This window comes from Ceratotherium simum, chromosome 3 (assembly GCF_057802395.1).
Source record: "Ceratotherium simum simum isolate JZ-2026a chromosome 3, ASM5780239v1, whole genome shotgun sequence".
Classification (NCBI taxonomy): domain Eukaryota; kingdom Metazoa; phylum Chordata; class Mammalia; order Perissodactyla; family Rhinocerotidae; genus Ceratotherium; species Ceratotherium simum.
In genome coordinates, this window is record NC_141902.1 from 32,376,418 (window position 1) to 32,402,707 (window position 26,290).

Here is a 26,290-nt window from a genome sequence, read left to right on the forward strand (position 1 = left end):
TGGATTTTATTCAATATTCAATGGGAAGCCTTAGAAGAGTTTGTAAAGTGAAAGTAGCATGACTGCATTTATGTTTTATAAGATTATTCTGATTGCTATGTAGAAAATAAATGGAAGGGGACAAGAGTAGATATGAGGAGATTGCTGAGGTAACTCAGGTGAAAAACAATAGCCCTTTGGACCAGAGTGATGAAAGCTGAGATGGAAAAATGTGGATGAATTCCAGATATGTTTTGAAAGTAGAAAAGACAGGGGTTTGGTAATGATTTTGACCTTGGAGTTGATGCAAAGGGAGCCAAAAATACTTCCCAGGTTTTGATCATCTTAGTGAATGGTGATGTCATTTACTGAGTTGTAGAAGACTATGAAAGGACCAGGTTTGTATTATGGTGGGGCAATCGTGGACCATCTGAATTCCTGGATAGCTACTCATGTCATGGTGTCCAGCAGGGCAGGAGAAATGCAAATCCGATGTTGAGAATATAGTTTGCAGTTGACTCTATAGACTTGAGGTTCATCAACAGAAGAGTGGTAGCTGTGTGTCTAGCTAATTAAATAAAGATAGAAGAGAAGAGAGCCAAGAGACAGCACTGAGGGCTGAATATATTTAGAGTACAAGAGGAAGAAGAAGAGCCAATGGAGAGGATGAAGAAAGTGATCAAAATGGTTGAGATATTGACCAATATTGAGCATAAACTTTTTTGGCTTGCCACTGCTAAGTACTTTGTCTTTCATGATTAAAAAAAACAACACTGTTTCTGAAAAGGTGTTGTAAACTATAAAGCATTACCTATGTGCATCGGTGATGTATGATATATGGGAACCAAGGAAACTACATAAGAATCTGAGTCTCTGCAACTCATTGCTGGACTCCAGATCCTGCCCAAGTAGACTTGAATTTCATGGCATGAAGGAAATGGGACATGTCCCTTTTCACATTGTGCTCACATATGTTTAATAATATAGTTAATAAAAAAGTGGCCAAGGACTTCTTAAAATTCCTTCCTTACCCACCCCTGCTCTTACTCCTACCCCCAATCCTCCCCGTGACTGCCATATGGTATCTGTTGGTGATGGCATGTGCTGCCATCCCCAAGCCCTTGTTTTTCAACTGTGTGTGGCTTCCAGCACTTAAATGAAATCTTATTTATTCACAGATGCCATTTTATAGAACTGTAAAAAAGGAAGCACATGGCTTTGGCAGGGGCACACAGCTCCAACACGGCCTTCCACTATTTTTGCAGTAGGATATTACAGCTCCAGGCTCTGTGCGTTCTCCCTGTAAGTTCAGAGAAGCCCATTCTGTGAAGAATACTTTGCAAACGCGAAAGTTACCTGTAAAGCATTCTTATACCATGTGTGTGACTAGACTTCCAGTGTGAGATGGAATAGTGTGTTTTAGGGGCTTTGTTTCCGTGTAGCTCCTTTAAAATAGATATTATTTTTTAAGTGGTTAATTATACTTATTTACACCCCTACATCATTACTTATGATGATAATAGTAAAATCGCTACTTTGACATTTTATTTGGTTTTAAAATCTAAGAAAAGCATGCATGAATTGTCTTATCATAAACCTATGGGGGAAGAAATGTAAAACTTTGAATTTTGAAATTTAAGCAATTGCTTGGAATTACAACCCTGGGGGAGTTTTCTCATTCTGCAGAGTCAGCCCCTTTGGCCACACCCTGGAGTAGAAAACCGCAACAGGAGGTATCTGTCTCTGAGACAGGGCCAGGAAAGGAGCTCTTGGGCAGGAAAGACAGAGCATGCCTTGGGTAGCTGGTGATGTCTTGGGATATGAGAGAGCACCCTGCCTAGTGAAACATTCTCTCTCTCCTCTACTCTCCCCAAAACAACTAGAATCCAAGCTACAGCATAATATCCCACTTCTGTACCCAATGATGAGACTCAACTAGAAAGACTGGTTCACTATCCAGAATCAACAATTAAGGAAAGCCAACAAACTCAACAGGTAAAAGAACTTACACCTGAGAAAATACACTTGCAGCCAGAACAGGTCTTCAGAACATGTGTGTTTTATAATCTCAGAGAATTACAAGAGTCCACCACTCCATAAAAAAAGAATCCAGTAGAGAACTTAGAAATGAAAATTTTGGTTGATGAAATTTTAAAAACAATCAGTGAATGCAGAGAATGGTAAAATAGACATCACTGAAAAGTGCACTAGTGAGTTGAAAAATAGATCAAGACAAGGAATTTTTCTAGAGTAGAGCGTAAAGAGAGAAATACATGAAAAGTATGAAGAGATGCTGAGATACAGAAAATGGATTTAGAAATATAATCTATTTAACCCAACAGCTATTTAATACAAGTCAAGAGAGGATGAGATACCCAAAGAAACAATATGAGATTATTTCCTAGAAGTGAAGAGAGACATTGCATCTTTTATCTAAAGAGCTCCTCACAGCAACGAAAGATATGTACACACATATACACACCGTTAACTCTTTACAATCCATTTTGAGAAACAAGGCTTTAGAACAATCTTGAAGGCTAAACAATGAACTTCTCAGCAGCAACGCTGGATACAAGAAAACAATGGAGCAATAAATTTAAAATTCTGAAGGAATATAATTTTGAAGCTAGAATTCTACATTTAGCCAAACCATCATCAAAGTGAAAGAGAAAAGTGAATTCTTTTGAAACACACAGAGCCTAGGAAGTTTGCTATTCATAAATCCTTTCTTGAAGTTGTACTCCTTCAATAAGAAGATTAATCCAGGAAGAAGCGGAGTGGCAAAAGGTATAATGAACAAATAAATTCATAAAACGGTGGTTAAATATTAATTTGTGAAAAATTTCCTTTCAGTAATCTGGAAGTAAAATTGCAGGTGATATCAACATGGGATGTGGCATAGAATGTGGTCGTGAGATTTGGCCGGAAGAGAAAGGAAAAGCAGGCCACTCTTATATTGTTCAGAGTCAGGGTGTAATTAACTCTAGATACTCCTACAATCACAGATCATCATGTTATGATTGTTGATATTTAAACAATTCACCAATCAAAAAGTTAAAATTAATCATTTTCAAGCCAGTAGAGGAAAAATGAAACAAAGACAATTTGGTAAATCCAACAAAAGTCAGGACAGGGGGAAAAGGAAATAGCTAGAAAGTCTGGTAAATAAAAGTGCAAAATAAATACAATGGAGATAAGTCCAAACACATCTGTAATCAGATTAAACACAAATGTGTCAGCTTTGCCCAGAAGCTGAAAGCCCTAGCCAGGGCAATGTGAAGGAAAGAGAAATGACACGTTTAAATAGGAGAGACCACAAGACAAAACTGTCATTATTTGCGTACTCTGATTATCTTTTAGAAAATCAATGCTGTTTGAACAGTGCTTATCTGTTTCCAAAAAATGAGTCCTGCCCCAGGCAATTCCAAATGATTAATGAACTCAATATAAAAGGGAAAACAAGAGAAAAAATATATAAGAAAATACAGGACATCTTTATGACCTTCGGAGTAGCCAGAGGCCTTTTTAAAAGTGATTTAAAAAGCAAAAGACATGAAGAAAATATTTATTAATTTGACTACTTCAAATTAAATTTATAAATGAAAGACACTGTAAATAAAGTCAAAGGCAAGCAAAAGCATGAGAGAAGAGATTTGCAATTTATATAGTAAGGATTTGTAGCAAAATCTATGTGATTTGCAAAAAGTCAAGTTTGATAATAGTAGTTATTGGCTGTTAGGACTATAACATGCCACTCTCACTATTTGGAGGACTATTTGACAGTCTCAACTAAAATTAAAACCATGCATATCTGAGGAACAAGCAGGTCTGCTTCTCTGTGTCTGACTTAGACAAACCTTGCGCATTTGCATAGGGACACTCAGAAGAAGTTCTGGAAGACTATACCTCAAACAGTAGTTGAGTCTCGGGAAAGGATGAAGTGTGTGTGTTGGGGGCGATGGAGGTCTAGGTGCAGAGGACTATCAAAGAGGACTTTATCTGTAATGTTTAATGTTTTTATGAGGAGAATGGGTATTACCTAAAGTAATTAAAAATTAATTTTTCAAAATCTTGAGAGTGGAAGTTTGATTTTCTGTTTTGCAATATTCAGATTTAAAGGCTCTCTCGTCACAATTAAAAGAAAAAGTAGCCTGTCTGTTAACACAGGGTTCCAGGTTGAGCCCAGTGTTTATGAAACCATAAATCTTCGTTCTGGGGCTCGCTTGCTACAATAGGAAGAGATTTTAGACGAGGATGAAGTTTATATACTCCCTTCACATTGTGTTGATGGATTTGGGTTGGAAATTGTCTGCGTTTATCTTTAGGCATATCAATTTTAAATGTTTAAAAATCTGTAATTTTTTTGTTTAACACTAACGTGGTTGGACTTATTATTTAGTCCACCATTTGGGACGGTGAAATGTTGAAAAGGGCATCAAAGGCAGATTCTTGTCTCCGGTCCTGTTTCAAGTATGCAGAAAGTGGTAGGTTATGCACTTAAATTTTTAACTTCATTATATAAATGGCATTAAACCAACCGTAAAATAATTGCCAATGATAACAGCATTGTTTCACTGAGCTTTTATTCATGACTATGAGTCATTTTTCCTCCTCAAACTGAGAAGTGTTTTTCTTTTGTTTTTTAAATAGGTCCTAAATACCCAACTTTTGACCATATTTTTCTTCTGCTTTGGAATTTTTTTTTTTTTCTATCAGTCGTTATATTTCTTTAGGAAACTTCTTTAAATTTTTTAAGTGAAGGAACAAAGCTAGCAAAAAACAGATGTGTCCCGTATAAAATATGCAATAAATCTTGTCCCACAAATTCTTTGCTCTGAACTTTCTGACAGAAACTGTCAAATATCCACTTTAATTCAGGTATAAAATGTTCACTCCGTGTCATGGCGCCAACCGCCATATGCCAGAGTAAAGTTAGTGACCAGCCATAAAAACAGCAGCACAAGCACCTTTGAAACAGTACAAGTCATCGTGGGTGAGAACGACCCTTATAAATCCATGGGGAATTAATCTCGGCTTTGCTACTATCCTGCTGCGCATTTACAATGAGCTTCTACTCCCACACAGCAGAAGTAGTAATACTTTTAAAAGGAGAGAGAGAGTGAGAGAGCCGTGTGTCCACCTAATGAGCTTGTGGGAGGGGAGAAGGGGGTTCAAGGATCAGAAAGCAATAGCTTTTCCTCCCCCTCCTCAGAGCTCTGGAATCCCCTTGAAGAGGGCAGATCCGAGCCTCAGTGGAACATGTGGGGCTCTTCTTCAGCTTGCCTTGCCTGGCTTCACAGATCATGTGAAACCAATCTCCCCAAAGCGCAATCACAAGAAATGACTTCAGCTTCATAAATCATTGTTCTCATCCCGCAGGAGGAGGTAATGCTATGGTTTTTCTCCAGTAAAACATTTTAAGCCTCTGGTTTCATGAGCCTTTTTTTTTCTTTTTTTCCTTTTTTTCTCCTTTCTGAAATCAGCTTCATGCCATTTGCACAATTAGCTTCAGGCTCCTACCTAAAGGAGGCTGCAACACTTCCCCAGCTTACCTAGTGTTGAACATTTCCACCTCTCAGATTTTAAGGGAGACCTATTTCATATAAGGGGTGTGTGTGTGTGTGGCTTGTCATATGCTCAGAGGCCTCATACTTGCTTCCAAGCTAGTTATACTGACTCTCAATATTTTTTCCTATTAAGGATATTTTCTTTATCCTATATTTTCCAAATAAGGAACAGGTATATTAAGCTTAAGCATAGTGGACAGAAATTTTAACTTATTTTGCAGTATTAGACATGATTTTGTGATACTTGTGGCCATCTAAAACATTTCTCTCCTAAGCCACAAAAAGATGAAGACTAAAGGGTAAAGTGATGGATTATTTCCAATTTGAATCAAAAGATAAAAATCTACTTTAATTATATTTGATATTTTAGTAGTCCTTCATAACCAAACATTTTTCTCCTACAAGATCTCATTTAAGAAATACTGTCAGAAAATTATTTTGAAATGCTATCTTTGGTTTCTAAAAAATTGTTTTATTTGAATAGGTTCCATACCCACTTTGAAATAAAGCCTTATTTTTCAACAATTATTTTCAATAATTAGAAATTATCTATAAAAGTATTCATTTAAAGTTGACCTATGCCTTGACGTGTTGAATGAAAAAGCAAGAAAACTGAAGTATATATTCAGTATGACCTCAACTATATGAAAAAGCACAAATGAATATGTCATTATAAAATATACAGCCACATTTATGGAAATGAATCAAATATTAATAGATGCCATTACTTAGAGAAAGGTTTATGCACTATTTTTATTATTTCTTTTTTTCTCACATATCCAAGTATTCTACAATGAGAATTTATTACTTTTAAAATATGAGAAAAATATAAAGGTTTTGTTAAAAGGAGGGGAACAGAGGATGACAATTATTGTTGACAGGTGACTCCAGAGGAGCCGCCTCAAATTTTATTAAACTCACCCTCAGCACTTGCACCCTGGCAGACTTATGAGCAGTGTAGTCAGTTTTAAAACCAAGCCTCATTTATTTGTTTCCTTTTACTGATTCTGATAACCATCGCTTGTGCTAATGGTCCTTCTGCATAACTTCTACTAACAGAACAAATTAAATATGCTTTAATGTGGAATATATCTTCTATAGCATCTTCTTGGGGAAGCCCAGTTCTCCCAGTATTTTCTTTTCTTGGACATGTCTCACATGAAGACTGTTACCTTCCCTACACCTAGATACTTGGTAACATCACAAGTTTTAGTAATTCTTAGGTACCATTTCTAGTGGACCAATTTAAATCCCCACCTATAACAAATTCTTGGCCATATGAAAGAAAAGTAGATGAAGTATTTTGATGTTCAAAGCAATAGCAGATATCAAGGAAGTTAGACTTTTTCAGTTACTGTGGCCCTGTAAATCCAGTTTCCTAAGTACACTTAGCCTTTGCCAGGGTTCTAAAAAAAGACTGGTTTAAGGGGAGCAGTGGGTGTCCCATGATACCTTACTGGACGTTCTGGTGGTTCATTCATGTTCATGACTAAACATCTGAACACTTATTTTTCTATAAAGAGAGCTTCAGTTATTTAACAAATGTTTTATGCTACAAAGATGTCAGAGGTTTAGTATAAATAAATCTAGATGAAGAAGAAATCTCCTTTGTAAAGTTATGGGTGCCATATTATACTTGATCTGACATATGATTATGGCTTTTTTTCCTCTCTTCATTTTTGATTAGTTAAGATCAATCGTGAGCTGTTAAGATCTCTGACCGTGCATAACGGCTTTTTATCTGAGTTTTAGTCTTTAAAATGTGATTAAAACCATTCTTCATATTGGATATATTTCTGGACAATGTATAAAAATATGTAGGAAGGTTACTTTATAGAGATCATAGAATTTCACATTTGTATGTGTGTGTATAAGATATAAATAAAGGACTTTAGGACTTTAATGTAGGTGACTATGCATTTAAATTAAACTTATTCATTCAGATGTTTGTTTTTCAGTTGTGACTTCCTATTTCTCTAATTTTCCACTCTGTGATGATATGACAGTTTTACAGTTTTTAAGCAAGAACCTATGAAGAATAACAACGTGTTATAGTGAAAACTAGACTGGAGTAAGGAAACAAATTCTTTCTTTTTTGCCCCAAATTAGTCATATGACCTTAGGCAAGTCACTCACTTGTGGTGTGCTCTGCTGCTGCTTCCAAAAGCATCTATTGTCCCTTTTTCTGATTATATTAAATGATGCTAATTCTTCGAAAAATAATTAAAAACATATGAAAAACAAAAAGCCTATCAACTAGAGAGGCAGAAATAGCAACTCTCATATTTTGGTATAGTACTTTCTGATATTTTTAATAGAGATATCATTTATTTCTGTGATATACATTTTAATATAATTTTAGTCACACCATATCTATTGCTGTATATCCTGTATTTTTTCACTTATAGCTATGTCATAGCATTTTCCCATGATATCCTTTGAAAGCATGATTTGGGATTTTTGGATCTAGTACGTTTGCTCCAGGTCTTGGGGAGTTATTGTAGGCATACAAATGTTACTAAAGAAAAACAGGATGCTCGATTACTCAGACAAGTCTCTTGGGAACCCAAGAAAAGTTGAACAAACAAATGTTGGAAGACTGAGAACATTGGACAACTGAGAATTGTGGTGGAGATGGTAGTAATGATGGTAATAATTGACATTTACTCAGCTAATGTGCCAGATGCAACGGCTGAGCACCTTACGAACATCTCATCTAGTTATTACAACTGTCTAATATGGATCCGATTATTACCTGCATTTATAGATAATAAAACTCAGTCTTAGCCAAATTAAACAACTTGTTCAAAGCCAACAGCTAGAAAGTAGTGGAGCAATTTGAAGCTTTGGCTCCACTATTATCTACAACATAGGACCCACCTGATATGTGTGTTGAAAAGGTTAAATGATCTATAAATCCCATTGCCTATTTCCTGGCACACACAGAGTACTCAGTGAAAGTTCATTATCGTTGCTGCCACCACCATCAATCTGATTATTCCAGTCAATTGTATTAAACTGCTTCATAAGCAACCAATCAGCCAGTGAGTTGACTATCTTTGGATCCCGTTAGCTATGGCTGGTCGGCTGAAGGGGTCATGGTCCAGTATACTATTCTATTATCATAAAATACAGTATTTATTTATTCAATCCCCTATCATTTAACTGAGTTCGCTTTTGAACTATGGCATGAGAGGTTTACACTAGGTAATTTCTTAGGTTTCTTCTAGCTCCAAAGTTCTCAAGTATAAGGTTTCATTTTATCCAGTGTACAGCTGGATAAGGTGAGGTACAAAGAATCAAGTGATGGCCCTAAATAACATGGATAGTCATCCGAGGCAGTTACAGGAAACCCAAAGAAGCCAATTGGTAAACTTTTTTTTCCCATTTGTTAATGCAGTGCTTAAAGATTTGTTGAAAATCAAGTACTAAAATGCTATGAAATGAAAAACAAATAAATGAGGCCCTTGCTTTTGAAGAGCACTACATTAAATCGGAGAGAAAAATGAGCATGGAGCCTGTTACCACTTTGCTCATGAACCTGCTTACAAATATCAAGTAGCACCTGCTTTTGTAGTCATTCTCACCAATTAATGGAGCAACAAGTTATTGATTTAGTAACATTAAGTTTATAGTCTCAAGTGCTGAGCATTTTGAATACAAAGTTAAAAAAAAAATTACACGTCCATGCCTTCTAGGAATTATACACCTTTAGGCCAGTGCTGATACCAAGATAGAACGGAGTTGTTTGGGAAAGGAGAGCTTTTTCCAGTATTAGTACACCCGCAATTTATCACCAAATGGTTATTTAGATCCTCGAGACTCTGAACCCCATTGTCTTTGAAATTTCCCCAAGGTTCTTGATGAAACAAAATGGGGGCAGCCCTCTTCTACAAATCTAGCTTCTTTGCAATTCCCAATATTTCCTAAATGATGATTCATTTGGTGTCTGCTCCTTGAATGATGAGGCTGTGGATGGAGTGCACTATAGCTCCATGACCCCTGTAAAATTCTAAAGCATTGTAGAAGGTCTGAGCCTTCCCATTGGGAATGAGATGGCAGGGAGATAAAGTAGACACTACAGGAAACAGGATTTATGTATAATTGTTCTCTAAATTGTTGAGGCTGGCCCTGTGGTGTAGTGGTTAAGTGCATGCACTCTGCTGCGGTGGCCCGGGGTTCGCAGGTTTGGATCCTGGGCGCACGTCGATGCACCGCTTATCAAGCCATGCCGCGGCAGCATCCCATATAAAGTAGAGGAAGATGGTCACAGATGTTAGCCCAGGGCCAATCTTCCTCAGCAAAAAGAGGGGCATTGGCAACAGATGTTAGCTCAGGGCTAATCTTCCTCACACACACACACACACACAAATTGTATTTTATAAATGTGCTTGTTTAGAAGGACCTGTAAAAAATAACTAAGAAAAAACCTTTTTACAAAAGACATGTCACTTCTGCTAATGCTATCAGTGAAAGTTATGTATGGGCCTAGAAGACGAGATAACATGGAGTATTTCAGGCCCTGTTTGAGAAGGCAACCACCTGACTCCCATTAATGTTAATGAGCCTCTCACCGGATCATTCTAAAATTCTACCCCCATGGTCTGTTTTAAAGCATCAAGGGTCAGGAAATTTAGAGTGAAAGCTGAAATTCCATCTTGGCACTTTCTTTCTGATGTATGCACTTCTGTGGAAAATGTGCAGTACAATGCAGCTCCAAGATGCCACCTTAGTGTTTGAGAATTCTGGAGAGAACCACTGCCTGCCCTGGGAAGCAGCAGGGGACATTGGAAAGTATGTTGGATTATGGGTCAAGAGACCTGGATTCCACCACTAACTATGAGTGTGACCCAGGAAAGTCACTTCATCAACTTGGGTATTCATTTTCTCATTTCTATAAAATTAAATTGTTGGATGAGGTTATAGCTAGGTTATAGATTATACTATCTTATCAACTTGCTTAAGTAATTGCATCTGTATCACCTTGAAGCCAAAAAAATTGCTATGTACAGCATTAAGTGACTTCACTGGACTACACAGAAGCAGAGGAAAAACAGAAGAGTGTTGGCAGCTAATTAACTGGCAGCTTTTAAGAAGAATGAGCAGAATTCCTCATAAAGTGTAAAGATTCAGTGTTGTGTCAATATTGTGAGTGGTTGAAAAACTTACCTGTGGGGGCAATAGTCTCATCTAAGGTGGAGATATATTGAAAAAAAGAGTCATAAAGCTTTTACAGTGAGTTGACTTGTGAACGGTGGATAAATTTACTTCATTTAGATCCCAATTATACTTATGAGTATAAGTATACTGATACCTTTTAGAATTGTGAATGGATAAAATGTTTACTTTTGCAATAGTTACAATAGAGAACAAACCAGATGCATAATCGGATGAACACTTAGAATTATATTGTGGTCCCTTAAACTGTACTCAGCACTTACACAAATAATTATTACAGTCATAACAGAATATAAAGGAATAATATAGTTCTTTTCATTATATAACCAAGGAGAGTTTTTTAATTCAAATTATTATACCAATAAGATGTTTTATAAAATGGTTGAATATTATCATGCCTGGGTTTGGAAATATAAAAATGTAAGTGACTTAAGATCATACATCATTTGCAAGCCTGATTGCATCAGTACTGACTTTTTTCAACCATTTGAGAGAATTAAGCCCTATCACCCTAAGGCCACCACTGTATGTAATGAGTTGACATCTCCCTGTGCATCTGGAATGGTACTACTTTTGTGCATATGGAAGGTGGGGCGGGGGAGACTGAGAGAATAGCTGCTCAAATCATTTTCTCTGTTCTGCAGGTCAGATGAAGAACCTTGGTTGAGAAAGGCCCCAGGTGCCCCAGTTAGGTGATACCAATATCTTGCTTTTCTTTGATGCCCATAAAACTATTCAGGTTCAGTTATAAAGCACAACTGAAAATGGCAGATAAAAATAATGAAAAAGATGAGATCTGGAAAATCTGATTGAACACAAGAGGATCCGGGCTCAAACATCGGCCTGAGGGTTAGACTAGATGACTTTTAACACTCCTTTTATCTGGGTTCCTTTGATTTTTATGACTGGAAAGACCTCTTCAAAGTCTTCTAATACAATGTCTTTTACTTGGTACTTTCTTCAAAAGCCTAAGTTTTCTAGTCCACTTTAGCCTTCGACAGGTGACCTGGAAATCAAATTATACCCATATATTGGGCACCTTGATATCATGCCTTTACATCACCTCATACAGATTTACACAGAAGATCTCACAAGTGCCCCTTATGCTCTTCAACTTCACCATCCAACTAGACATTTGCAAATGTAAACTCGATGACAGACAGAAATGATCATTATAATTTAACCACAAGCAGGAAAACTAGCAAAATAGGAAGACTGGCTAGGAGGATATCATCCTCTGTGGGCAAGCATGCCAAGAGAAAAAATGGAAGGGTAAGACCTCTCCATAACTCAGTGGTTCCATATATTTATATTTTCCCCTTCTCAAATAAATGTTAAAAAGGCATCCCTCTGTCCAGTGTCAGTGTGCTGTTGCCTCTGTTGGTGAAAGCATTCTTTTCTCCTGTGCATGACGGGGCGATTTTCTAAGAAATGAAAAATGACTGCCGTGTTCACATCAGATGGATACCACATGAAGTGGAGTGTGGTCCCTTTGTTTCCTCGTTAGCATCACCTGGCTCCTCTATTTGTAGAGCTGTAATAAAAACAGCTTCTTTACTGTGCGTCCTGTTGGTTTATACCAACCATGTCAGGTCCATAAACCATGGTATATTAAAGTGTAATAGACTGTGTAAAGAAGACTAGGAAGATATTCCAACCTCTATCCCTTCCCTTCATTTCACAATTTACTACCTCCCGGATGGGTATCCATAAACGTGACTTAATTGTGTTTGGCATAAAAGCCCCACTTTCTTTGAAGCGTGCTGTCTTTCTTCAGCCACTTCCAGCACAGGAATGCCATCCTCTTGCAGATAGAATTTTGGATATTTTGGAAGCTTTAGGTGATGAATGTTCTTAGTCTGAGTATCTTCTGGAAGTATCATCTTCCTTATAAAAACTTTACATTTTTCAAAATTACTGTATTTTAAAAATTCAGTCTGATACAGATGAAACTCAAGGGTTAATGTTATTTCTGCCTATGATATCTCAATATAAATAATGTATCAATCTAAAACAGGATATAAAGGATGAAAAATAGTACTCTCTCGTCCTTTGATACTACTGGACTCTTTTCTATTTTGCTGCAAAAAGAAAATGGAAGATTAGAAATTGCTGTGCCAAGAAATGGGCTCTGGTTCCCAGCAAGGACTGTGTTCTGTTAGTGTGGTTTCCTTGCTGTTGGTTTATCCATCTGTCAAATAAGTGAGTGGAGTATATACTAAGTGTTGGTTGAGACAAACACTGTGAAATAGGTTTTGGTTGCTGCCCTCAAAAAGTACGGAGTCTAGTAGGAGAAGCAGACTGCCAGCAAATGATCTCAGTACCATGTCCCGTGGGCTGTGATGGGGGTTACGTGAACACAGTGAGGTTGGAGCTCCACAGAAAGAGCGGCTCACCACTCCATGGAGGAGAGGCGTGGAGGGCTTCGCAGAGAAGGTAACTTTAAAGCTTGGTTTTTGAAAAAAGAAAAACATTTACAGAAAACTGTAAACGTGGGATGTGGGGGAAGGGACAAAGGCAGAGAGGAGGACGACTTCAAAGCAGAGGAAGCAGAGTGTTCAAAAATAAAGACACAAGAAAGGTTGATACTAGGAACAGCGAGGAGTCCCACCTGGCAGGAGCATGGGGCGGGGTGTCTGCTGGGAAGTAGCGGGAGCCAGGTTGTGAAAGGGCTTACTGCGCGATGCGAATGCACTTCATCGTGGACAGAGGGGGAGCTAGTGAGCACGTTAGGCAGAGGAGCGGCATCATAGTTTGCCTTTTAAGTTGGCGATTTGGTGGCAATGCAGAGAACTGGATTTATTGTGCAATGCAGGGAATCTGTTATAGGTCATTATAAGAGCCTTGAGCTTAAATAAGGAATCTTTGCTGTCAGAAAACATACCTTTTTAAAACAGATCCCTGCATCATTATCTTTCATTTAATATTGGGGAAGTGATCCAGTTGATCAGGTCAAAGATTGCATAACTCAGTGATCATTCAGTGGAACAAAGAATTAGGTGAGAATAGTCGTAAGCACCTCTCCCCTCCCACCTCCCCCATGACCCCCAGGTTATTTGGAAAATTCTAAATCAGTTTCTCTCTCTCTGAGGACTAAATAAAACAAAAGGGGCTGGAACAGCAAATAAAGTGACTGTAGGTTGAACAGAGGGAACACTTTCTGTAGAAAAGCATTATGGTCGTGGTAAGGATATCAGCTTTGTGAGTGAAATGGGAAAACACTGGGGTTTTGAGCAGAGGACACCTGATCTAACTTGAAAATGATCACAAGCAAAATTATCATCTGCTGAGAATGTTGTGGACAGTCTAAAGAAAGAAAGGAGCATTTTGCTTGAAATTTTGTAGTATCCATCACAAATCAGAGATCTGGAATAGTGACTACTAGCATTTGCTTCTAGCCAATCAATGATAAATGGCTGCCTTTTTTTTTTTTTGAGGAAGATTGGCCCTGCGCTAACATCTGTTGCCAATCTTCCTCTTTTTCTTTTTTCTCCCCAAAGCCCCAGTTCATAGTTGTGTATCATAGTTGTAGAGTTGTAGCTCTTCTATGTGGGACGCCACCTCAACATGGCTTGATGAATGGTGAGTATGTCCACGCCCAGGATCCAAACCGGTGAACCCCAGGCCGCTGAAGTGGAACACGCGAACTTAACCACTGCGAAATGGCTGCCATTTTTTAATTCCTGTAGTATATTAGTCACTACGTTAATCTCTGACATTCAGTACGTCCAATACTAAATTGGACACAATTAGTATTGTCACAACCACCTTGCAAGGTGGATCTTACCATTCCAATTTTATGGGTAAGGTCCAGTGGAGTTAAAGTGACTTCTCTAAGGTCAATTATTCAATTAAGTGGCAGAGCAGAAATTCAACCCAGGTCCACCTAACACAAAGCCCAAGCTCTGCACTTTGCTACATCTGCATTTAACTTTGTCAAAACAGTTGACCCATTGGAAGCTTGAACCCGCAGCAGCCTCAATATGACATGGGACCATCAAAGACTTGACTGCAAAGATTGTGATTCAGTCAAGCACGTTCACATGCCCATTTCATGCTGCCCTCATAACTACGTGGGAAGTAGGTATTATCATCTCCATTTTATAGAGGAGGAAACTGGAACACAGGACACATGCGACTTGTCTATGACACTTAAGTGACAGAGCTGGGAGTAAAACTTGACATTTAACTATGTTAAATTCTGATTCGTATTCCTTAGGGCCACAACCATTGAATAGAAAGGGCCATTCTGCTTCACTTGCTAGGTAACAGTGTTTAAGAATTTCACAATTCTTACTGGGGGTGATTTTATGATAACTAATGAGACAATGGCCATCAAATGAACCAGGGAACAAAATTTCAAGGTCTTAAAGGTTTACGCAAAAGCAATGGCCTTTTTCAGTAAAGGCTGTATTAAATAAAATCCACATAAATATCTGTTAAATAAAAAATACCTTCTAAAGAAGCCATGTTGCTTTCTTTCCGTGACATAGAATTATGAAAAATATTGTTCTTTAATGGAGAAAATTAGAGTTTAAGAAAAGCAACACAGTTCTGCCAATGACAGAAAAATTATGGTGTGCTATAGGTAGGTCACCAAGCAAACTTACCACTCAGCTTCTTCTGAGCAACTTCCAGAAATTCACTATTATCACAGTGCATACATAACTATGAGAAGTCTGGAAGATATAATCGACATTAAGTGAACCTTCTCATTTTTAGTACTCTGACTTGTTTTCCTTATTGCTTTTATTATCTTAAACTGAAAGATTATCATCATTCTAAGCAGCTACTTTATCTATTCTCCTGATTGGGAAAAGAATTACATTTAACTCATTACAGACCATGAGACAGCTTCTTGTGAAAGAAAGCGAAGAGAGAAGAGCACGGATGAGAATGCCTGTTATTTCTCTATCTCCCTTAGTTATGTGTCAGTATCTGACAGCGCCTCCAAAATTGTTTTTCCAAGAAGCCTACCCACCCCCCACCACACACACAGTACCAAATTGAAAATGAAAAAGGAGCATCTAAATACTGCCGTCCATGTGGCTTTGTAGAATAGAAGACTGAGTGACTGAGTAAATCCCATACATTGATTCAGGGCCACTGCTAGTTCAAATTTGTATGTAAGGGCAATTCCCATCTAAGACTTGCCATCTTCAATTTAAACATTATCTCTCCTTTTTTTGTGCTTAGTACTTATGTAACATGCTCTGGCTGCCCAGGCACCCCTAATTCAGTAACCCACATAAAATCTCCTTCTGTAGGCAAAAATCCATGCTCTGGAATTTTTTTTGTTCCCTCTTATCAAAAATTACTTACACTGGATCTTCTTCTCTTGAGTTTGTCTGTCTTCCCCAACTGGAATGAAAGGTCTATAGGAGCCTTTGTCTGCTTTCTTCACAGGTGGATCCCAAGCATCTAGAATAGAGTCTAGCACAGTGGAATGAAAGAACTAACCCACCTATGTCATTATGTCAATAGTTACTAAAGGTTTAAGTCAGAGCTTGCAGAGCCAGATATGGCCAACAGGAATGTTCTCTTTGTCCTACAGAGCGTTTGAAACATCTTTCAAGTTGAGAACATTCATTTAAAAATCCTAGCTTCTGTTAAAAAAGTGGAAGATCTGGTAACAATGGCAAGTGCCTTCCCTCTCTTAGAGCATGGCTTCCCCATTTCCCTACCACTCCCTGTTGGCTTCCCTACACTGAGACCGTATCAGTTCCAATATTGAGAAGCTGGGGATAGAATGTGAGAATATTAGGATTCTTACACTTGGCCTATAATTACCATATTTGTTGGTGATACTAAAATTTGAGTTTGTGACTCCAATCTTTAAACATTTTTTCTCCAGTAATGTATTTGTGTTTTACTTAGAACATTTTGAAGACTTATAATGTATAATGACGTGGTTGGAAATTTCACACATCGTGGTGGGAAAAAAATATTTTAGGCTAGTAGAGCTTCCAGGTCAAACTATGGAGATAGCTGCCTTTTCTATCTGTACATAGGCCCTTTGCTTAGGAAAAACTGAGATCTCTAGATTCTTCTCATTTTCCCAAAGGCTCTCTTCCCCCAAACCCTCAGAGGTTCTGCAGTATGCATTGCCTCTTAATAATATCTCTTTTTACATTCGGACATTGTTTTATCCCCAAATAACCATATTCATAGAGCTATTGCAAAATCTTGTCTAGTGCTTAATTCAATCTGGATAGGGTGTTTCTTGTCGCTATATTTATATGCAATGGCAGCTTGACCACAGTCTACTTAGCACAGTGTGGAAGTAGCCAGTTGGAAACCATCTGGTGACGGAGAACAGCAAAGGTGCTCCAGGAAGACCACTCAGGCTTCAAAGGAATTTTTCCTCCTGTTTGGCCATGCACATAATTAAGAGTCACTGGATGAGAACAAACCACTAGTTTGTTTTACATTTGGGGGAACTTGGTAACCTGTGAGAGACATACGTCACTTCTCTGTATCTGATTGGCTAAGAACCAGACTGATTCATGGAAATTCCTGCTGGGAGGATGGAAGGAAGTCATACCACAAATGATGGCCATTAACTATGACTTAACTCTACCTAAAATGATGTTGTTATCAAAGCCAAATCATTTTAATATAAAATAAATTCATTTTAGTTGAGATTTACTAGACTTAGAGATAATAGTATACAACTTTAGCCTGATATTCTTCTTTAGCCTATGTTCATAGTCTAAATATAAAGTTTCATATTTAGGAAACCTAGCGTGTCTCTTTTTAAGCAACCTTTACCCAATATATACATTTTTAAGCTAACGTAATTGATTTAATATGTAGGCACTCTTCCCGTGTTTAAGGCACAGGAGAAAACAAGCTAGATGAGGTTGCTGCTCTCCTGGAGCTTATGTTCAATTGTTATATAGTAAATGAATAAACGAATAGTCTGTCAGGTAGATAGAGGCTATGGGGAGAAAAGTAATGTAAGGAGGTGGGGGCAGGCGGTGTGTGGCAAGGGGTGGTCTTTTGTTTAGTGAAGTCAGAGAAGGTGATGTTTGAGCTGAGACCTGAATGGAAGGGAGCTCGTCTTGCAGAGACTGTAGGCAAGGTGTCCCAGGGAGGAGGAATGGCATGTGTGAAGATCCCCAGTGCCCATGCTTAGCGTGCTCAAGCATCAGCAAGCTGGCCGCTGAAGCTGGAAAGGAATGAGCACAGGAAAGAAGAGGTGATATTCCAGAGGAGCCAGGGAGCAAACTTGCAAGGCCTTCTGGGACATCGTGAAGACTTTAGAGGTTATGTCAAGGGTGAGGGCAAACGGTTGGAAGGTTTTGAGCAGAGGAGTCACTTGATAAAATGTATGTTTTAAAATCAGTGATGAAGTTGATGATGAGCTACCAATAATACCTGTCATGTCACTTATTGATCGTATATTATGTGCTAAGCACTTTACCTGTATTATCTTATTTAATCCTTATAACAGCTGTATGATTGTAGTCACTGTGGCTATTCTCATAGAACAGATAGGATAATAACTATGTGGTTGGTCGTTAAGTAACTCGCCCACAGTCACACAGGTAGTTCATGGCAGAGCTAAGCTTAATAAAATGGTGATGTTTTAAAATCCTTTAATACCTTCCATGGTGTATCACAACGTAGGCCCTAAATAGGATTAATTTTTTTCCATTCATTGTTTTCCATCATTGTAGCCTTAAATGAACGGAGTCTTAAGGCTCCTATAGATTGTTATGACTTGCCTACTTTTCTAGACATTTTTAAAGCGTAAGCGTAGTATTATCATACATAACGTATCTTCTAATTAGAAGAGTATGTAAAAGAGCCACCCCCAAATAAAACCTCCTAATTAAATAGTCCTTACAGGGCTGAGTTCTTAATCTGTAGATTCAGAATTGTTTCTCAGTATCATTAATGTCCGTAGTAGTCTTAGGTATTTTTTTCAATGCGTTTAAAAATATTATTCTGAGAAAGAGACTATAGGTTCTCCAGACTGCCCAAGAGGCAGGTGGGTGTGGAGACAGTGTGTGCAGGGATTCCCATGAATTTGTTTGGATCTGAGTGGAACTGCTACAAGTCGTACTGGGTCTGTTATGTTTTGGGGGCAGGGGGAAAGTGCTTAGCACGTGCCAAGGCCTACATAGAGGCCGGCTATAGCCGGGGTGACCACATGTACCGATCTGGCCAGGACTGTTCCAGTTTATGCCTTTGTCCAGGTGAAATTATTAATATCACTTCCTTTCAATCTCAAAAGTGTCCTGGTGAGAACAATAAATTATATGGCCACCATGAGCTCTAGCTGTTATCAAGAAAGCAGTGGTGGTAGATGTAGTGAATTGAGTCCTATCTCCAGGACATGTGGTTGTAGGTACTACCAACCCCTGAATTCAGACTTATTTTGATAATGAATGGGTGTAATCAAAGTTAGGAGATTACGCAAAGGATATGATGGAAGAAAATACTGTCTTCATTCTAATTATTTCTCTTTTGCAGCCAAAAAAGAGCATAAAATGGAAGAAAGTCACTTGGAGAATGCACAGAAAAGGTACGCAGCTTTGACTTGGCCCCAATTCTTTTGACTAGCCATTCTTTTTTTATTATTATTAAGTACATTCACATTGCAGTGTAATCATCACCACCATCCATCTCGAGAACTTTTTCATCTTCTTCAAATGAAACTCTGTACCTCTTAAACCATAACTCCTCCATTCACCCTTTCCCCCATCTCCTGGCAACCACCATTCTACTTTCTGTTTCTATGACTGTGACCACTCTAGGTACCTCATGTAAGTGGAATCATACAGTATTTTCCCTTTTATGACTGGCTTATTTCACTTAGCATAATGTCTGACTAGCCATTCTTTTGGCCCTATTTGTTAAGACTATGCATCCATAAGCAATAAGATTCTATGGAGAGCTGGAGTGAAAGCATTGTAACAGGAGTGCGGAATATTTTTCCTCAAGAAGCAAAGAATCATCCAGAAGTGACTCAACATGTTTCACACACATCATGACACTATTTCCATCTGTTTGCCTCCCCTCCATTACTCTACTCCTGAACCGCTTCATGGAAGTTAGAACAACGTGATCCTTCTTAGTATTACAACTAGATTAAACCAATTATTACAAACAGCTCAGAGACTTATTATGTCTTTCCTCAGATCCTAGGGAATATTGTAAACAAGGGACAATTGAGGAGAAGGGACTGACCTCTATAGATGGAAAATTCCCCCAGAAGTTGGAAGAGACCTCAGAGGTCTTCTAATCAACCTCTCACGCACTTTAGGCCTCTTCTTTGTTCTTCTCTCTCTTAATAGAGACCAGAATGAAACCAACCATCTCACCTGATAGAGCCCAATAATCATTTGCTGTGATCCCTTATAGGGGTTTTTCTTTTGTCAGTTGACAAGATTCATCAACTTGGCTGTCCCTCCCTCTTGGAAGGGTGAGTGGAAATATACCGAGGCCTTCTCATATTCAGGGCAGAGAATTGAGATAAATTTGCTGGTACCAATTCTAAAAGTATTAGAAAATTAAATAAGAGATGAGGGCAGGAAACAGCATATAAGGGAAAATGAGCTTTACAAATGTGTAAAGAGAGGAGTTTATTAAATGCCAATGAGCAAACTCTAGAAATGAACCATTTTCCTCCCATCTGGCCACAATTTCCGAGAGTTCTGCAAGCCTGTAGACAGTACTATCTTGCCCTGCTTCCCATTGTAATTGCCAATAAAGTTAAAATGCAGATGAAAGCAAGGTTAAGGCAAATCTTGCGTTTTTCTAAGTGCAGACATGTTCTTAAATCATGATTATCATCCTAGCAGGATCATCTTTGAAACCAAGACAATCAATTGGTTATGTTCTTAGATTTTTGTGCCTGTTTATAGGCCTTATCCCTATATTAACCTTCCCTTCCTCAGGGTGTAAAATGGGTATGTCTGTGTTATAGAAATATCCAGGACATTCAGAAGAGACCATCAACAAGGACGCATTGGTATCAGCCCAAACAGAAATTTGGTTTCTGGGGTCGACGTCAAATTTCTAATACTTCTTCAAGATTCTGGCTTAAGGAAAAGGAGGCCCACCTCAGAGGGGCCGAAGCTGCTGCTGTGAATTAGCTATGCTGAAGGGGGTCATAAATTTTGGTTGTCAGCATTTTCCGTGACTTTGTGGTGAAGGTAGTCTAGCTTTCATGTCATACATGAAATATGTTAGATCCCATCTTTAATGCAGAAACCACAGTTGTTTGGTTACACTCTTTAAGGAGGTTGGTGGTCAGTGTTGCAATATTCGTGTGAGATTTAGTCAATTCTTATGTTTTATTCTCAAGAGAAACAATTTACTCTGAGGCTAAGGAATATTTGCTTTTCCTAAGCAGTTTCTGAAGGCATGCATGTAAAATAATAAGTGAATGTGTTCTGCTTGGATATCTCAACACTGTAAAAGTAAAACAGTTCATTTTGCTATGGGCTCTTTGATATAATCATTGTCTGCGCTTTAAAAATGTTTAGCTGAATTAAAAAGATACAAATCAAACAAGGAATTATGGAGTCAGGGAATAGCTTAGAGTGAAGTAAAAAAGTTTTATGAAACATAACATATGATTAGAAATCAATCTTTTAAAACTTGAAAGGTATTTTAGAGTTATCTGCTGACAAATAGAAATTTCCAAAAGCATGATTGCCCTTTTGTCTATTGGAGTAAATTCTCCTGGTCATTAAATATCAGCAATCTTCATGCCCAGATTTCAGAAGGTTTTCAATAATCAGTCTTCAATCAAAATTGAATTTGAAAAAAAGAGAGTTTTGTTTGGGGAGGACAATAGTCTAGACCTTATCAGATAGTTGTAGGTTTATATTGCAGCTTTTAACTTTTCCTTGAACAAAGGGATAATAGCAAAATCAAATAAGGCACATCCTCAGAGCAACTTCATCTTTGACAAAGTTGCAGAGTGGCAAAGCCAGGCCATCCTCAGGGACTCTGTTGGCTTTGGTTCTTCTGAAGAGGCTTGCTTGCTTTCTTAGTTTCTAAAACACACAAGGAGAAAAATGCTGAAGTTCGACATTTCGTTTAGTTTTCATCCCTTTGAGGGTTAGCAAGCAGGGCCTCACAAATCCCCAGAGGGAGAGGTGGTAAGGGTACATGGTTAGCTTCAATTTAGACTTGGGTAAAGTGAGGGCCCCGGGATGATGACATGCTTTTCTCAAGCTCTGTGATAACCCACAAACAATGCTGTCATTCTCTAAAACTGCAGAAGTATTTGCAATATCTTGGTCTTACAATCTAGGCTCCATATAACACCAGAGGTGCTGGGGTGATCCATGAGGCACAGTGACTGGAGTTTCTGTGCTCTTCACTATATCCTGCTGGAAAATCGCGAAGATAATTTGTTTCTCTGAATGTTAAAAGTGTAAGGCTTTCTCTTCTCTATTAATGCACAAATAAATATGTCTCTGTATAGAAGGTGAGCATAAGCAAGAGAAAAAAATAATGTGCTCTGCTGGGGGTAATGCACATTATGTATAATGTAGGGGATAACTGTGTCTAAAGTGGAGACAGAAAAAAATGACTGTTTTCTTAAATGCCTGTGTCAGCGAGCATCAGCCACAGAAAGGTAGAATGGAAAAAGCATTTCACTGAGAATCAGGGGACCCAAGTTGTAGGCCCAGCTCTGCCAACGAATAAAGACATTCAGTCTTTCCAGGTCTCTGTTTTCTCATCTGTAAAATGAGAACATTGGATGAGTGGCCCTGTAAGTCTCTTCCAATTCTAAAGCCCATGACTCTATAAGAAATTCATGGCCTGTTCTTATAGGTTAGATAACTCTTGACTTAGGTATTTCCATGCTACGATCAATATACTTTTCATTTTGAATGAAATAAAAGTGTATGCCATAGAGTGTACATTTGGTTTTATCAGTATTTTGACGGCCACAGAATTAGGAGTTGTGTCTGGGGTAAAAGTGGACATTGCTCCATTCTTGTGTTACTGGCTTTGCTCCAAAATATGTATGTTTGGAATTACAAGAGAGTCCCTTAAGAAATTACTGCAGTTATTGCCTTTCTCCACTTATGCACTTCCAGTCTTTTAATAACTGGGAGCCAAAATTCCCTGACCAGTAGTTTTAATTTGCGTTAAAAACAGATTTATTATTTACAGAAGCACAAAGAATTTATGGGACTCAAAGCTGCAGCTCCAGCTTGGATCTCGCCTAATCATAGCCATGGAATCAATTAACAGTTCATCTGTGAAATGTGATAAAATCTTATGAGATACATATTGCCCAATAACTGAGAAGGAGATGAAAGTATGCTCCATAATGGTAACGGGGCTTCGGGGTTTTACAATCGCCATTGAATAGAGTTCCATTAGAAATTCAGTATTCAGGATGGCCACAAAAAAACGCTGTGTCTGAACAGATGATAGAGCATTGAGTAATAAACCTGGCCAGCCATTCCTGCTTTGATTAGTTTCCAACACCCTAGAAAAGGGGGCCATTTATTTAAGTGTTCTTGCTCATGGCAAATGAGTATGTGAGGCTTGGGGGTAGGTAGGGGTGGGTGGAGGGAAAGATTGAGTGCAGAGCTATAAATTGCTGCAAAGCTAGTGCCTCCAAGAAGGGCTGCTTGGGAGGCCAGGGGAGGCTGGTGTGCAGTGAGCCTCCATGGGGTAGGTCAGGAGGTTCTTAGTGATGTCTGGGAACCTACTTTGGAAAACCTGGGTTCTTTTCTGACCAGATTGGAGATCACTATTTAAGACCAAAGATGGTTTTTCATCCAAACCTTGCTATGCCTTCAATTATGTCTCTTTTTGTACATGGGTGGTTTGTATTCTTGTATCATGTCAAGCTTTAAAATGTACTGTTCTTAAAGATCATACAGTCTAAGTCTCTTATTTTACCCTTGAGAAAATTGAGTCTAATGCTGAGTGATTGACCCAAGATTACAAAGCTAATGGATCCCGGAAAGAGGATAGAACAGTCTCTTGATTTTCCATGAAACACTCAAGAGATTAATTATTCCCCATGGGCTATCTAACTGACTTCTGCTAATGCTACAGAATCAATATGTCATCAGTGTTACATGTAGTCCTTAGACTTAAAATGAAGACCAAGTAAATGACATGGATTTGAGATGAAGAACAAACTCAAAAAGTTTTACCTACATATTGCCCTGGGATTATACATGCTGGTTTTTATACAGATAAGATATGCCCTGGAGTATCCCCAGTGAAGTTGAATTTCTTGGAAAATTGGCTTGAACAAATAGATTTTCTAAGGCTTAGTTATCCTAAGTAACTAACTAAGCCACGGTAACTATGAGCCTGGGCTCCTGTGTTGGAGAACCGACATGGGGGAACCACCCCAGCATGCCCTCTCTTCACCCTAATGGGTGTTGGTGTTGACAGTTTCTCACCCTCTCCCTCACTCTGTTTTTTCTCCTACCTGTTGCAGTTTTGAAACAACAGTAGGATATTTTGGGATGAAGCCAAAGTCTGGTGAGAAGGAGATCACACCCAACTACGTGTTTATGGTGTGGTACGAGTTCTGCAGTGACTTCAAGACGATTTGGAAACGGGAGAGTAAAAACATATCTAAAGAGAGGTAAGGTTCTATAGAGTCGTTAATACCCCTTCAGGAGTCTAGGAAACTGCCTTCTGAAACCTAACCAAGTGTGCACATTTCACACGTGTCAGTGTTGTCTTTCAGATCAAGTCTACGTGGAAGAAGGATTATGGCCTCAGGGTTCATAGGGAAATTCGGGGGAGGCTTGCTGTCCACACAAGCTGATACTCTCACGTGATCTGATAAGTTACACTTTCTTAACCCCTTCCAATTACTAGCTAGTGAATGAAAGGGGAGCTGTGCTAATTTGCAACAGATTGCTTCTCTGTGTATTTTCACGTTAGCCCATGCTAAATGAGGCAGCCTCGCTGTCGCAGACAGTACAGACAAATAAAAGTGAATGCTTTTCCCATTAATATACTGAACTTGCATCAAAGGGAAATCTCTGCGACTCAGGCCACACTTAACACCGTGTTGAAGCCCCGCTCTGGATTTACAGCGCCACTTCTGACTCCCCGTATCCTGCTGAGGACATCAAACTGCGTGCCGCTCAGCCTCATTGCAGCCTCCTGATTTTATTAGTTGGGGGTAGAAGGAAAACCTCAGCTCTGAATATAGGGAGAGAGAGCGTGTGCATGTGTGTGTTCGTTCTCCTTAGAAAGAGACTGAATTTGGCCCTGTTTATCAGAAAAAAAGCATTTCTGTTGATCACTGTTTTGATCAGGTTGCCACTGTTCTACAAAGGGTGTCATGGATTTAAACTTCAAACAAATCTTGCTAGTACTCCTGCAGAACAGATGTATGAGAGTGTCATTCAAAGTGGAGTAGAAGGAGACCCAAAAATTCTCCAAATTAAGGGTAACGATCTATTTGATTATAGCATCTATATCTCACCAAACATTGAGACCTGAAATTCCACAATTCAGTATTCTTGTTCTTTGTAGCCAGAAAAAAGGTGTCTACATAAGATATTTAGACACACATACATACACTATACACTAATATGTTTCACCTTAAATAGCTATTTTTAAAGGGATCAAAATTTAGAGATTTTTGACCCAGTATTACTGAGTCTCTGAATATTTTCTCAGGGAATTTTTTCAAAAGACTTCTTGCTTTCTGAGGAAGTCAAAGAGCTTTAAAAATATTTATCAACACATCTCTCTACCATTACTTCTTTGGGAACATGGAATTAAACTGAGTATATCCGTTATGTAGATAAACTGAAGCAGAGAAAAGTTAAGTGACATTGTTAAGAAAATAGATTGTTAATAATAACATGAGAAAAAAGTCCTAAAAATCTTGACACTAGCACTCATTGCTCTTGTCCTGCAATGGCTTATGTAACCCTTTAAGCTAAAATAAGCTTCTGTGGGATAAGTTCTGTGTTCTGAGAGCCTCCTAGGGAAGTGATAGAGCCAAGCGCCCCTCTCTCTAACATAGTAGCAGCTGGCCGGTCAGCTCTCCACATCCCACCTGAAGACCAGGAGATCCAGCAGTGGGCCCTGAATATACAGCCTTTGCTTAAGATTTTGCAGGTCAGATTTTGAGCATAGTCCTTAGTGAATTTGTCCTTGTAGTTGGAGCCCTAAAAAATAGTCCAAAAAAAAACTAACAGAAAGAATAATTAATTGCTTTTCATTTTAAGAATCTTCTGTTGAAATACTGAACTGTATTCCAAAATCAGGAGTTTTTCCCTATCACAGAAGTTAGACCGAACTAACTGTGTGTCCGCAGTGGTGGTGGTTTCCAACCGCCCTTCAGAATGATATTTTCTCTGATTCCGAGCCATAGGCATTTGCTGCACTGCTTCCTGGGTGCAGCTGGTGAATTGCCCACTTCACACTCTGTAAACCAACACCTTTAAAGGGTCATGACTTCACAGGACCCTTTTCAGTTCTTCTCATTTAGCAATTTCAGGGGTCTCTTCATTCTAGCCATGCTTTGCGAGATGGATCACCAAGCTTCCCAACCTGAAACAACATCTCTGAAAGTTAATGATGGCTCATAAAAT

The 26,290-nt window shown here is 38.6% G+C and overlaps 1 protein-coding gene across 1 annotated transcript in view; it reads left to right on the top strand.

The window, feature by feature from the left end:
- Positions 1-26,290, top strand: part of LOC101404257 (formin-1) — a 273,413-nt gene that overhangs the window by 215,095 nt on the left and 32,028 nt on the right. The window contains 2 exon segments of the mRNA XM_004421375.3: positions 19,206-19,257; positions 24,166-24,315. Of these exon segments, the coding sequence (XP_004421432.2) occupies positions 19,206-19,257; positions 24,166-24,315 (202 nt within the window).